Source organism: Gopherus evgoodei, chromosome 1, assembly GCF_007399415.2.
Source record: "Gopherus evgoodei ecotype Sinaloan lineage chromosome 1, rGopEvg1_v1.p, whole genome shotgun sequence".
Classification (NCBI taxonomy): domain Eukaryota; kingdom Metazoa; phylum Chordata; order Testudines; family Testudinidae; genus Gopherus; species Gopherus evgoodei.
The window spans coordinates 256,038,799-256,054,283 of NC_044322.1; the positions used below are offsets into that span (position 1 = coordinate 256,038,799).

At 41.8% G+C, this 15,485-nt stretch overlaps 1 protein-coding gene across 4 annotated transcripts in view; it reads left to right on the forward strand.

Annotated features, from left to right (window-relative positions):
- The first annotated feature begins 2,495 nt into the window (after positions 1 to 2,495).
- Positions 2,496 to 15,485, forward strand: part of DNM1L (dynamin 1 like) — a 57,851-nt gene continuing 44,861 nt past the window's right edge. For 2 of the 4 annotated variants that reach the window (XM_030543637.1, XM_030543647.1), the window contains exon 1: positions 2,496 to 2,731. In XM_030543637.1, the coding sequence (XP_030399497.1) occupies positions 2,630 to 2,731 (102 nt within the window). In that variant the 5' untranslated portion in view covers positions 2,496 to 2,629. The remainder of the gene's footprint in view (positions 2,732 to 15,485) is intronic. The other 2 variants (XM_030543658.1, XM_030543668.1) reach the window with 1 other exon arrangement.

The window sequence follows — 15,485 nt, forward strand, 5'->3', positions numbered from 1 at the left end:
AAATCAAGTCTAGAACAGCTTTCCCCCTAGTAGCTTTTTCAACTTTCTGAAATAAAAAGTGGTCTGCAATGCAGTCCAGGAACTTATTGGATAGTCTGTGCCCCGCGGTGTTATTTTCCCAACATATATCTGGATAGTTGAAGTCCCCCAACACCACCAAATCTTAGGCTTTGGATGATTTTGTTAGTTGTTTGAAAAAAGCCTCATCCACCTCTTCCACCTGATTAGGTGGCCTGTAGTAGACTCCCAGCATGACATCACCTGTGTTTTTTACCCCTTTTAGCCTAACCCAGAGACTCTCAACACTTCCATCTCCTATGTCCATCTCCACCTCAGTCCAAGTGTGTACATTTTTAATATAACAGGCAACACCTCCTCCCTTTTTTCCCCGTCTGTCCTTCCTGAGCAAACTATACCCATCCACACCAACATTCCAGTCGTGTGTATTATCCCACCAAGTTTCAGTAATGCCAACGATGTCATAGTTGTATTTATTTATTAGCACTTCCAGTTCTTCCTGCTTATTACCCATACTTCTTGCATTTGTATATAGGCATCTAAGATACTGGTTTAATCTTGCCTCCCAGCTTTGCCCTGACCCTCCTTTCTCTCTGCCATTATAGCCCGTGCTCCCTCTTGTTTCCAACACATCTCCCAGGTCTTGTTCCCCACTTACCTGTGGGGTTTACTCACCTGTCCCCGTCGAACCTAGTTTAAAGCCCTCCTTACTAGGTTAGCCAGTCTGTGCGCAAATAAGGCCTTTCCCCTTCTCGAAAGGTGAACGCCATCTGTGCCTAGCAGTCCTTCCTCGAATAGCATCCCGTCGTCGAGGAAGCCAAAGCCCTCCTGGTGGTACCATCTTCGCAGCCAGGCATTCACCTCCACGATGCATCTGTCTCGGCCCGGGCCCCTACATTCGACCTGCTGCTGTTCCTTGAAGCCAAGACTGTAACTGCAAGTAAAGGGAGACATCTCTTAGGGGAGACTAGGTTATGTAACTGACTCAATTGCAGGATGTCGCTGTGAGTGCTGATGGTACACCAGTCTTCTAAATGTGTGGTAGTATTCACTGTGTGCCGTAAGTGTGGAGACAAGGCACTAGATGTTCCTGGCATCAGCCTCCACAGCCTTGGTGGGTTCCCATAAACACTCACGTTTTGAGGAATATAGGACTCCTCTGTAGAGAGGTCCTCTCCACAGCATCCCTCTGCTGTGCATATGCAATTGCCTTTATGACTCCCGGTAAAACAGATCTGATCTGAAATGCTAGATCAGCTTTACTTCTGCTTTGGTGAAGTTTCGGATCTGGATCTGAATGTTGGGGTTTGGGCCCATCTCCACTTTACTAAACATGGCAAGTTATGAAAATTAATGCTATTAATTTTGTTTCTGTCCATTTATGGTATTTTCATATCCCTTTGGCTACCCTTTTCTCCTGTTTGGATGACCTTGTAGGGTTAACGTCACTGAGGAAGTGCACCAATTTGCCATCAGACAAGTTGCTTAGGAGGTAATGTTGATGCACTCCTTTGTAATTACTTCTGTTAACAGAGCTCTAGCAAACTTCAGAGTTATAATTCAACATCTGTGCAGCTGCATCAGTGGAAGGAATGGAAATTATAACATAGACAGGGCACCTGTGCTTTTACAACAACTAGGTTATCTCTCAGGATTGCATTTCAGAGACATAGCTCTCCAGCCTATCTTAGTGTGAGGGTTGGCGCAAATCAGTCCCCAGGTTGTGTCCTATGCTAATTTGCCATCTCCTCACAGTGACTGCTGAAAATTACTTACAACAGAAATAAAAATACATGCAACTGAGGTAAAAGACAGAGTTAACTTGCACATGTGCAAGGCAGGAGTCCCACAACATTTTGAGAAATACTTTTTGAGGGTCTCTTGTGTTTTTTCACCCCCACTCATTAATCGCTATATGTGCACCTTGACAGGGCAAAGGGGTGTATTTGGGAGTTTTGTGAGGAGTCTGTTATGGAGGAAGCAGGGAAGGTGCTGTGTAAACCTGGGGGTAGTAAATAAACACTGTACAGCTGGGGAAGGCCTTGTGGTTTGGTTATTCTGGGGTTATCTAATGCAGGGACTTTGGTATTAGTACAGCAGTGGTGCTGGCACAATTTTTATAGTAAGGGTGCAGAGGGCAGAAATCCTTTACTGGGGCTGTCACTACTTCAAGCCAAGGGGTGCAGTAGCATCCCCAGTTGCAGTACCGCTGTAGTACAGTATCTGTTGTTCTCTTAGGCATAATAATGAATGACAATTCAGGGCTATGGTTTGTTTATGGTATGGGGGTGGGCCGGAGGCCCGTGGCTTTTGCTGCACCATTTCTTCCTCGTCCAGGGGCGAGGCCTGGCAGCCTGCGCCGCTTCAGCCTGCCGCTGCCTCCGGGAGCCACTAGAGGGCGCTACATGGTTCCTGGCACTACAACTCCCGTCGGGCCTTGCGGCTGCCGCCACCGCCCCGGGAGCAGGGGCGCGCGCACAGCCTGCTGGGCTCGGGCTGCGCGCGGGGCCGGCGCCCATGGTGGGTAGTGGCCGGGGGGGAGGGGAGGTAGAACCGTTGGTTGCCGGGTCCATTCATCGCCGCCGCGTCCCCGGCCGGGCGCCCCGCCGCCATGGAGGCGCTGATCCCGGTGATCAACAAGCTGCAGGACGTGTTCAACGCCGTGGGGGCCGACATCATCCAGCTGCCGCAGATCGTGGTGGTGGGGACGCAGGTGAGCGAGGCGGGGAGCGGCGGGCCCGAGGCGGCAGCCGCCCTCCTGCGAAGGGCACCGGGGGACGCGGGCTGCGGCGGGGAGCTGGGTTCGCGCGGGGCCGGGCCCTGAGTCCCCCGAGCCCGCTCCTGCCTGGCGCCCGAGGGCTCCCCCGGGGCCTGCCAGCCGGCGGCGAGGGGACCCCGGGGAGAGCCGCTGGCGCCCTTTAGCCGGTGTCCCGCATTGCTGCGCCCAGCGCCCGTCAGTGACTGACGGCGCCTCAGCCCTGGCAGGCGGGGGAGGGTTGTTCCCTCTTCGGCGGGGGCCTGAGCGAGGGGGAGGTGTGAAGGGACCGGCTCCAAATGTCCCGCTGAAGGTGACTGCGCTGCCCACTCCAGCATCTTGACGTGTTGGGCCGCTAGCAGGCCCCCGTTTTATTCTGGGCTTGACCTTCGCGGTGCTCGGGCTGCATAACGTTGGAAAGGGGATGTAGTAAGATAGGGCTGGTAAGGTAACTCCCAACACCGCATCTTTGTGACCCCGGCCCTCTGCTCTCATGTACCAGTCTTTTAACATCACTGGCAGTTACTTGGATTGAATCATAGATCATTAGAGTTGGAAGGGACCTCAGGAGATCATCTAGTCCAACCCCCTGCTCAAAGCAGGACCAATCCCCAAATGGCTCCTTCAAGGATTGAACTCATCACAACCCTGGGTTTAGCAGGCCAATGCTCAAACCACTGAGCTATCCCTCCAAGTTTAAAATAAACTTGAAGCAAGCATTTAGTCTGAACAAATAATGGGTTTATCAGTCCTGCTAGAAGTATAGAATCATAGATCATTAGAGTTGGTTCGTGTTAAATGGCAATTTGGTGCACCTGTTTGAAAACCGCGAGCCTCTGTTGGCTCAACATAATTGGAACAAATTACTGGTTTAATCTAGCAGCGCTAGTATGGTTTAAAAACCAAATTGGTACCATACTGTAGTTTAAAGGGATGATGTCAACTTAAATGTGACCCTTAATTTTTTTTAAAACCAAAATATAAAATCATAGGTAAAACCTTATTAATAGTCTATCTAAATGAAAATAGTTCTTAGAGAAAGTTCCTGTGCAGGGTTTGAAACCCAAACGTTGAGCACTAGGACACTGAAAGTGAAACGAATTAAAAGTAGTAGTATTGCATTTTTTCCCCCATTGTCTATACTTGGAGAAATGCAGAAAGTAAAGCACATAAGTAGTTACCAGCTAAATTAAATTTTTAAAATTCTTTCATTTGTCATAGTGTAAAGCAGTGTTATTCCTGTAGGTGTGTGTGTGTAAAAAAAAAAAAAAAAAAGTTTACTGTAGCTACTTAAATTGACTGTACTCCTATGACCATAGAAACTCATGGAAATTAGACAGAACTTATATATTTTGGCAGCACTTCTGCAGGTGGATCTACGTGGACAGACCCTTGAGTTCCCAATGAATTCAGTGGAGCTTTCTGCAGGTACATCAGTCTGGCCATGTGGATCTTGCTGCAGGATTGGTACATCTCTGTAGCAAGCAGGATCCCGTGGCAGCGATTCTGAGCCTGTTTCTACAGACTCAGACTTCAGGTTCAGGCTGGATCTCTGACTTCGAAGCCCACTCCCCTCCCTAGGCTTCAGAGCCGGAGCTCCAGCCCAAGTCCAATTTCTACATAGCTATTTTTAATGTCACATCATGAGCCCATTGATCTGGGCTCTGAGAGTGACTATTGCAACATCCTATTTCTGTGTAGAAGTAGTACCCTTTGTTAAAAATTTTGTAAGAAAAAATTTGCTTTATTTTTAGGATTGATGTCTCTTTTTGTAAGTTATACCAAATCCAACTCAATTTCTGGATACTTGAGGGTCAGTTATATTTATATATGGGGCGAATGGGAAATAATAGAATATCAGACACTCAGAAAATGATTTATTCAGGAGAGCACTATACATTTTGACCTTTGAAATACTTGTACTACAAAAGAGTCTGTATTGCTGAAGCACAGAATAGGTTGGCTCTCTACGCCAATTAGAATGTAGTGGTCAAGAGAAGTACAGGAATCGGCTGTCATTCTATTTTACCAACATTCTTCAGATAGAATAATTATACATCAGTCATTTAGTGTAACAGATGTAACATACTTGTAATAGAACAGTGTCAAGGGTATATTTCCTACTATTAGGGAAAAAGTCTATTTTGCATTTACGGTTAAATGCTTAACTATTTTTGCAGCAGAAAGGACACCATTATCCTCTGAAAACATTTAATCTCTTCCACTGATATTAATTATTCTTAATGTAAAAGAATTATAAAGCAGTAGTTACAGTATATTTCAGGGTAATTCACTTCCCAAAGCAGATGTAATTGTGGCATTCTTCCACCTGACCCTTTGTTTGAAACTTTCCTTGCCTAACTTTGTGCAGTATATTGACATGGCAGTTTGGGGGCAAGAATCTCAAAGGACTAACAACTTTCTCCTCGTATACCATTCATAAATGCAAAGAGCAAATAATGGTCTTCCTTACAATTCATGTAATTTGAATGGTCCACTCTTATAAATATTCTGTTTTTATATTAATAACAGCTCTGTATTCAATACTTTCATAATTATCCTACTTACCTTTTAGATGGGGGTCTCATAACACTATGTTAAAGTGCTTTGTAAAGTCTAGATAAATTGCATCCTTCCTAATATTTTAAAAGTAAAAATAATTATTATGTTCATTAGCCTTGATTGCTGTGATATGAATCTATGTTGTCTGCCTTCAGTGAAATTATAGCCGTCTGGGTGTGTTCTTGTTGTGTTCCTTTATTAAGGTTGGTTTATGATTCTACAGATTTCTGGAGACTCCTCAAATTTCTTCTTAAATTGTTACTTTAGTTTTATTACCTTATTTAAGTAAATTTTGAAATTAACCTTCTTGAGATTCTCTGTGTAGGCCAATTACTTCAGAATTTTGGGGTTAAATGCCATATGGCCCTGGAGTTCTTCGAAGATGCCTAATTTCCTAGTAGTTTGCTGGCATGTGAAGACTTTTAAAAATATTTTCTTTATTCCTTTTGACTTTTCAAATCCATTTCTGTATTCTTCACCTGCCTCATTCTTTGTGGAAAACGGACACTGTCAAATGAAAGAGAATTTCTCTGTCTCTCCTGTCAGTGAATTGTTCTCATTCTTTCCTTGTGTCTGTTTCTCTCCTTAAATGGCCTTTTTTTTTTAATATACATTCTCCTTGGAGAGGAATATTGTTTTAATCTTCTGTAATTTTAATTTCACACTCATCACTTTTGTTCTCCCTCTATGTTGTAATGGCTCCACTCTTTCCCTTTACATAATATTTCATACCTTGCTTGTGCCTTTCTCTTATTCATGATATATTTTGTGTTTTTGTGCATGGTGTGTGGATTCTATTCATTCCTACAGTATTTTTAGCTAGAAATTGCCCATATCCTGCAGGCATGCACTTAATTTATTTTTGAACGCTTTCTATTTCCCCAGTGTGCTCCTTTCCTCCATTGCTTTGTGATTCAGTGTTTCCTGCATTCCTTGAAAACATGTTCTGCTGAACTTCAGTGTCCTATTTCTTCTCTCTGTAAACACATTTTAGTCCTAATTATAAAATATTTCCTAACTGAGCTTTGGGCACTATTATTCAGATGCCTCTGCCCCTCTAGTCATGTTTTGTGTTACTCCAAACAGTATGAGAATTGATCATTTTCCAGTTCTCTCCAGGCATTGCGTAGAGCAGCAGTTCTGTGTCATAGTATAGATATTTTGCTAGCATTCTTGCCAGCCTTAGCAAAAAGAGTTGAGTTGTTACTACTGGCTTCTGCCCTTTGAACCCTTCCTGTTACACTAATCTTGTGTCACTAATTCTGGTTATTCTGTCATTCCTAGTGGTGAGTGTGTGCTTTTTATTTCTCCTTTGGTTTTAGATGTTAGCTTTCTGCATTATCAAATTTCATGAAAAAGCACAGGCTGGGAATACTGTATAAGCAACACACACAATACAATAGTGCAATAGCGTCCAACCGCTCTGATGTCTTTGCTCTGTGGTTAAGACTTGTTATTTTCAAAGCATTATGGAATGGCTTCAACCTAATAGCACAAAACACTACAATAAAAAGAGAGAAGGAGTAATATTGATTATTCCCAAAACAATGAGTGTATTTGAATGTATGTACATACAAAATACATGTGTGATAGTTACTGCTGTGGTTAATTGCCTGCACTACAAAATCAGGTCTGGGTTCAAGAAGAGGTCAAAACACACGGCTCATTATGGAGAATGAGAATATTATCAGATTTGGCCATCGCAAGAGGGCATTAATCCAAATGGCTATGAATGAGGTAGCTTTACTCCTCCAGGTTATTGTTTGCCTTCTGCAGGGGGTTCCTAGAAAGCATTGCCTCTCCCATTAATTTAAATAATGACTAGCTTAGTAGTAAATACCATTATACCATTACAGAAATGAGTTATGAGTCAACTCATACTATGTGTAAAATTGTGCTCTTACCTGTGCATCCTGGACATGACTTTGGGACAGTATTTCAGATGAGATATTGTAATACTTAACTGAACATATGCTCATTAGTAGCACTTCTGAAATTGCCTCTCAGACTTATGTTTGTCTTCTGACTTATTCACTATTGTTTCACTGCTATTTTGGGGCTTCCTACTGGAAAGTGCCTAAGTGTACTTCCCAGTATTTAACATACAGCCTTCCTGCATGGATCTTTCAAAGACAACAGCTGTTTTATTCTATTAATGTCTGTGAGTGTCTCACAGATTTGGGGTTGCCTTAACTTGCTTTTATTTCTATTAATTTTTTAATCTTGCTGAGTGGATGTGGTGTCCTTGGTACCCCAATGATAGAGCCACTCTGAATGTCATAATGGGGTATGTCAGGTTCTGCATAACAGCTGTCCTGCACATCCATTGTATTCTGTTGGATAAAGTTAAGATTATAATTCTCACAGCAAGATATTGGTTGGGGAAAAAAGATTTGTGAAGCCAGGCGTACACTCTCAACTACTGGAATTCAGGGGCAACTGTACCAGATGTTCTATCGGGATATCCTCGTACTTGTGCTGGCCCTGATTTAGTTTGTTAAATTTGAGTTTTCGTGCTTAGCGGCTACGGCCTTGTCTCGACTGGGGATTTGTCCCAATTTCAGCTGTCAATTGTAAAACAATGGTGTGCTTGCACTGTGTTGGTGTAAACCCCTGCTTTAGATAGGGCAAGCTGCAATTTGCACCAGTTTCGTTTACCCAGATTTCAAACAGTGGTGTGCTCTACTTAGCAATGCTCCAGTTTTTGTGTCTGTAGAAGGGGTTTGTTTGCATCTACACAGTGGCTGGCCACTGATGGGACAGAACTGCAAATGCATAATCCAGACAACTGGCAAGGAGTGTGCATTTGTCTCCCCAACTCCTCCCAACCAAAAACCTGTTGGTTTTTATCTGCTGTTCATAGTGTCTGGTTTTGTGTGCAATTGTCTGTCTTCCTCTCAAGTGTCTCCTCCCAACGATTGCCTGTTCTGGTGCCTGCTTTGAGCAGAAGCAGTGATTTGAAATTGACATTAATTAGCTATTTACACTGTCAAGATACCATGTAATCTACTTCTGATGTAGGTCAGATTGAGCAGTACTTGATGGTATGCTGTACTGGAGCATCTCTGGCCCCCATCATTAGTTTCTGCAGAATTTTTTTAGGGCCTTAGATTTGAAGAAAACCTTCAGAATGTGATCAGTGCCTCACTGTCTCACAATGAGTCTGCAGATGGATGAATGAAAGGATAGTTGTAACAGAAGCATGAACTGTGTCCCCTTCATCTAAAGGATTTTAACATTGAAACCAATGGCAATGTTGACTATTTTACTGCCAATCAGTTTGGTGGGTACATCTAGCTAGTTTGAGCGTGTGAGCAGAGCTGAGTATAGATAGACTTGGAAGGATTAGATTTTGATTGGTAAAAGTCAGTAAACATCAATTTCCCCACAAATGAATGAAAAGATATTTCCATTGGTGATGGAAAAATTTATGGATAGGCAAGAGAGAAAAATGGTGCTTGAGACCTTATTAGAATTGGTTTCAAGGCAGGGTGGATAAAAAGCAATGATTTTAAAAAATAAGTTAAAAACGGATTTTTTTGTTTAAATTGGATTTTTTTATTTAAAATCTGATTTTTTTGATAAAATGCTTTTTGAGGAAAAAATGTATCTAAAGACAGATACATTATAGCTCAAAGATATCTCATCATGGAATAGGGATTATAAATTCTAGTTCTAGAGTATGAGACAATGTATTCATGTAATGTTTAAGAAAAGTTTTGTAAATGAGTTCCAATAGTTCATGGATTAGGGACCCAAATTTATGGGGTTCCAGGGGCTTCTGTATAGATTATTTAGGATAATCTTTCTATCTATCCAATGGGACTCGGTGCTCAGTCTAGAAGATACCATCAGAGATGAGTAGTTTTGCAGTTCTCAAAGTGTGGATTTGTGTCTCCAGAGATAACATGCTTGTTAACAGCAAAAAAATAAAAATAATCTATAGAGGTGAGAAGTAACAGACCTCAACCCTATTGTCCCTCTGCAAATTTGTGTACACACAGTCTATCCTTTACCTCTCTCTGAAGTGCAAAGTTTCAAAAAGTTCAATGAATTGAAGATTTTTGGGGGTAGAATAGAGCTGGACAAGGAGAAGTCGTCTGGAGATAAATGTGAGAAGAGAGGGACAGGGAGTAGAAACAAAAGTGAAACTGCTTGAGCAGCGTATTCCAGAAGTCTTGTAGTCTTTCTGAGTGTAGCCTTCATTGATTTGAGATCTACCATACCATTTTCTCACTAGAAGGGAAAACCTATAATGGCAGCAGGCCGTAAAAGAGACCCAGTTTGGGAATGAGAACCATTCAAGAAATATATATTTGCTGCTGATGTTTTAAAGAAAGTCACACAAGTGAACTGGTGGAAGTCACTTAAGCACTTGGATTCAGAGACTGTTGAAGTGATAATCTCTCTTTTAACAGCAGTAGCTTCTTCTTCTGGTGTAGAAAGAATATTTTCTTCCTTTGGACTAATTGATTCCACATTGTTTGGGTCCTGAAAAAGCAGGAAAGCTTGTTTTTCTTTTCCAGATTCTGAACGAACAGGAAAATGAAGGTGAAGACGACTGAGTTAACTGCAGAAGCCAATATTTTAAGTTTCTGATGTTGACCTGGCTGACACAGTTGATTTGAATTTTTAAAAAAATATTTAATTTAACTATTTTAGTTAAAAACAATTTTAACAAAAAAACTAATTAAAAAAACTGGAACGTTTAACTAAATTCAAAAATTCATATGCTTGTTTTGTTAAAATATTATATTTGCTGTTGAAGAAAAAAATCCAGAATACATAACATTCTTGCTTTAGTTAACTAAAACAATTTAAATGTCTGTCTAGTGGTGATCTCCTCCTAATACAGCATGGCAAGAAAATCCTTCAAATATTAATGATTAACCTGTTGAATTGGAGATAGTTCATCTCCCAATGACTTCATAACTATCTGCTTCGATTACCTTTGATAAATGAAATAACCAAACAATCATTCATTTCCTGATACAGATGTAAAACTAATCTGAAAAGTTTTCAAAATAAATCACTTAAAAATGTATAGTGTGTATCTTTTACATCTATCTCTGAGTTGTGAAGAATATGTATTAAGGTTATAACAACCGACAAGAATGCACTTTTATGTAGAAATCCATGATTAAATCAAGTCTTCCTGACTAGTGATTTAAATCAGTTTGATTTAAAACAAATCTAACCAGCTTTAAGGATATTTACTTTTACTTCTGATGGCATTCTGTGCCCAAAAAATAAAAATTCTGCGCCCAATGTTTTAAAATTCTGCAAATTTTATTTGTTAAATAAATCTGATGGCTCCAGCATGACATTGGGGAGCACAAGCCACTGGCTGCACAGAGGTGGGAAATCACTGTGCAGTTCCCTCCACCCCCACCCCTGGGAACACAGATTCAGAGGTGAGGCTACATCCAATCCTGACACAGTGCAAGAACTGGGCCTACCCCAGAAACAACCCAGGTCCCTTCCTCTCTGGGCCAGGTGCACCATGTGTGGGCATGCAGGCTGAGCAAGGCAGGATCCAAGTATTGGGGAGGATCCAGGTGTGGGTTGTTCAGTGGGGGATCTAGGTGCAGGGGAGATGTGGATGCACAGGGGGCTTGTTGGAGGCGGGGGTTCTGGTTGCAACGGTAATGGGATTCTGCAGGGGGGTCCAGGTAAAGGTGGTTGGGGCTCAGTAGGAGTCAGTGTCTGGGGTATAGAATTTGGCAAGGAGGTCTGGGTGGGGAGAGTCAGTGTGTGGTCCAGATGCTGGGGAAGTGAGGCTCAGTGGGGTAGGGGTCCAGGTGCAGCTGGTTGGGGCTTGTTGGGTTGGTCCAGGTGCAGGGGGAGTGGGGCTCAGCCGGAGGGTCTAGATATGAGGTGGTCCGGATGCATGGGATTTGGGCATATGGGGGAGCAGCTCCCTCTACATGGATCCCTCCCCCTGCAGCTGAGGAACGATGGGTTCAAGGAGCAGGAAGCGGGGGTGGGTTTGCAGAGCTTCCCGCAGCTTGGGGAGAAATCTAAAGGTGGGTCTGACCCGGCCTCAAATACTCTGCAGGGAAAGAGGAAGTCCTGTCCTCCCCAGTCCAGCCATGACTAGCAGCCGAGCCCAGCACAGGGTAAGAGCCACTGGCCCAGTCTTCCCCGCTCCCGCCTCCTGCCCCACAGTGATGTACCTCTGCTAGCTGCCCTGGGCACTGAAAACATACTACTGGGAAGGGTCGCATGACCACTCTTGTGTCTTCCCTTTACTTCCCTGTAAGAGAGTCATTTTTCTGCAGGGAAGCAAAGAAATCTGCGGGGGACACACATTCTGCGCATGCTCAGTGGCACAGAATTCTGTCACGCATATACTTTGTATATGTTGACACAGATGTGGACAATTTGTGTTTTAACTGTTATGAAGATTTAACTTTTTGAATTGCAACATGTCATTAAATAATTGTCTGCCCCCCAATTTCTTGCAACTTATGAAAATTTAAATTGATAAAAATAAAAGCTTAAAACCCATGATTTTATACAATTGTGAAATTTTAAAATCAATAAAAAGTAAAATGCTTAAACATTGATATTTTCTGTTGAAATTAAAAAAAAAAAAAGGTTCTGCCAAGCTGAAATTTAAAGTACTGCCATTTTTTTCATAAGAATGGCCATACTGGGTCAGACTGAAGGTCCTTCTAGTCCAGTATCCTGTCTTCTGACAGTGACCAATACCAGGTGCCCCAGAGGGAATGAACAGAAAAGGTAATCATTGAGTGGTCCATCCCGTCGCCCATTCCCAGCTTTTGTCAAACAGAGGCTAGAGACACCATCTCTGCCCATTCTGGCTAATAGACATTGATGGACCTAGCCCCTATGAATTTATCAAGTTCTTTTTTGAACCCTGTTATAGTCTTGGCCTTCACAACATCCTATGGCAAGGAGTTCCACAGGTTGACCATGTTGTATGAAAAAGTACTTCCTTTTGTTTGTTTTAAAGCAGCTGCATATTAATTTCATTTGCTGACCCTTAGTTCTTGTGTTAAGAGAAGGAGCAAATAATAATTTCTTATTTTCTCCACACCAGTCATGATTTTATAGACCTCTATCATATCCCTCTTTGGTCATCTCTTTTCCAAGCTGAAAAGTCCCAGTCTTGTTAATCTTTCCTCATATGGAAGCCATTCCATACACCTAATCATTTGTTGCCCTTTTCTGAACCTTTTCCAATTCCTATATATCTTTTTTGAGATGGGTTGACCGTGTCTGCTCACAGTATTCCATATGTGGGTGTACTATGGATTTGTATGAAGGCACTATAGTTTGACGTCTTATTCGTATCTTTCTTAACGATTCCCAATATTCTATTCACTTTTTGAACTTCCGCTGCAAATTGAGTGGATGTTTTCAGAGACCTATCCAAGATCTTTTTTGAGTTGTAACTGCTAATTTAGACACCATCATTTTATGTATAGTTGGGATTATGTTTTCCACTGTGCATTACTTTGTGTTTATCGACATTGAATTTTATCTGCCATTTTGTTGTCCAGTCACCTAGCTTTGAGAGATCCTTTTGCAGCTTAACTGTCTTGAGTAGTTTTGTACCATCTGCACATTTTGCCACCTCACTGTTTGCCCCTTTTTCCAGATCATTTATGAATATGTTCAATAGGACTGGGCCCATTACAGACCCCTGGGGGACACCACTATTTACCTCTCTCCATTCTGAAAGCTAAATATTTATCTCTACCCTTTGTTTCCTATCTTTTAACTGGTTATCAGTACATGAGAGGACCTTCTTTCTTTCTTTTCCACTGACTCCTGCTTGCTGCCTGGGCTCTGTTCTCCTTCGGAGTGGTAGAGTGCTTTTTCCAAAAACTTGATAATTTTTTTTGTTTGTCCCTTAATCCTGCCCACACTTACTTAAAAAAAAATGTTTCCAAAAGAACTGAGAAAAAAATCAATTTGACAACCACAAATGTACTCTCTAAATGTAGAGAAATCTGTAATGTATGTTAGAAGCTGTTGGAGAAGATTCCTACATGTGATGATCACAAGGCACAGGCTTTATGTTATCAAATGTCTGAATAATAAATCTCTAGTAATAAGTTTTTTTGGTTTGGAATTTAGAATAAGTTTGAGACTACAGTAGAACCTCAGTTACAAGCATCTTGGGAATGGAGGTTGTTCATAACTCTGAAATGTTCATAACGCTGAACAAAATGTTTTGGAACTTTCAAAAGCTTGCAACTCAGCACTGAATTTAATATAAGTTTGACACTTTACTGTGTAGAAGAAAAATGCTCATTTCCCTTTATTTTAACAGTTTACGTCTAATAGAGTACTCTACTGTATTTGCTTTATTTTGGTTTCTACTGCTGCCTGATTGTGTGCATCTGGTTCCAAATGAAATGTGTGGCTGACTAGTCAGTTCACAACTCTGGTGTTTGTAACTCTGAGGTTCTACTTTAGCTTCTTTTAAGATACAGTTTTCTTGCTATCTTGTAAAGTGGATTTTTTTGTTTTAATAAGGTTAAGCACAATTATTGTAGTATGTTTGTACAGTACTACTTATGTGTATGGAAAGGCAGATCTGTATATTCCACTGGAACTCGTTTGAATGGTCAGATATCCAACATTACTGTTTCATGGTGCAACTTGGAAGAACTGCAGTCAGCTGTAGTACTGAGTTGAGACTCCAGCAAAGCAGAAGAGTATACTGGCTCAATCTCTTGTTACAGAATGTATTTATTGATGAAGGATTTGCAGTTGGTACCCTTTTGCTGTGTCTCACTTTTCTGCCAAAAAATTGGAGGGGCTGTGTGTGCATGTGCACAGGGGATATAGATACGGGCTACCCCTTCTGAAGCCTGCTTGGAGTGCAGTCCTACTCTAAAAAGGAATTATATGAAAACTCACCAGTCCAGCTTCCTATGTTTTTAAGAGTCCACTCTGTTGCCTTTGGTGAATATGCTTTACTCTTGTTAGCCCTGTAGAGCCAATGCAACTTAGGGCTTGTCTGCACAGTGAAATTGACTAGAATAGCTATTGCAGTGGTCCTCAATCTTTTCGTCTGGCGGGCGCCAAATGAAGGACCATGGTGGCAGTGGAGCAGCAGCCGAAATATCACCAAATTTTTGGGGCGTTTCAGCGGCGACGCCTCTCGATGATGCCACTTGCCGCCGACAAGCAACATCATCGAGAGGCGTCACCACCGAAATTCGGTGGCATTTCAGCGGATGCTCCACTGCCAGCCAGGCCGCGGGTGCGTTTAGATGCCCCTGCAGCGCGGGGACCCCTGAGCTATTGTATAGTAAGCTATTCTGCAATATCTATTCCACGATAGTTTCCCATGTGCATACTTTCTTCCAGAAAAATTAGTGCACTTCCAAAGCAAAGTAATTATTCTGGAATAACATCCATGTGGGGAGCTGTTCCAGAATACCTATTGTGTAGCTACTTAGTCTACAGTAGCTATCCCAGTCAATTTCCCTGTGTAGACAAGTCCTTAGATAAAGTGAACTAGATTCTATTCCTCCCTATGTATCAGCTATGGAATTGCTTACTAAATTCGGAGTATGAGGACAAATAGTTGCAACTGTGCAAACTGCTGAAGATTATGGATTCACACAGGTGTTACCGAAAGCATAATTTATCCAGTTGGACTTTTACTGTTGGGGATTGTATGCAAGAAGGAAAGAATGCAGTTTTGCAATCCCATATGGAATCTCAGAGCAGGGCTGGTAGTTAGTTTTAAGAAAATGTTGAGGAGATGATTCTGTCCTGTAGTGAAAGCTTTTTCTATTTCCGAGTTCTTGCCGCTGTTATCTCATATTGTAGGGGAAACTCTCTGATACTGCCATTGTTACTTTGCTAAGTCAGGGCTATAATGCTCCTGCTTTGCTCTATGGTCCTATTATAAGTTATCTGAAGCATAAATTCTGTACTTTTTTCCAATACTGCAGTTATGTGTAACTTTGCAAAAGATGATGCATTTACAAATTATCTTTACTGAAGATTTGAAATTCCTCAGTAGTTGCATTTGACAACTTATCCCTCACTGGAAACACTTTTTAAAACGAGAAACTTTATCTTGGAAGAACATGATACATTTAAAGAGCAACAACAAATTTAAATTGACAATATCTACAGTTAGTACAAGTCCATTAGT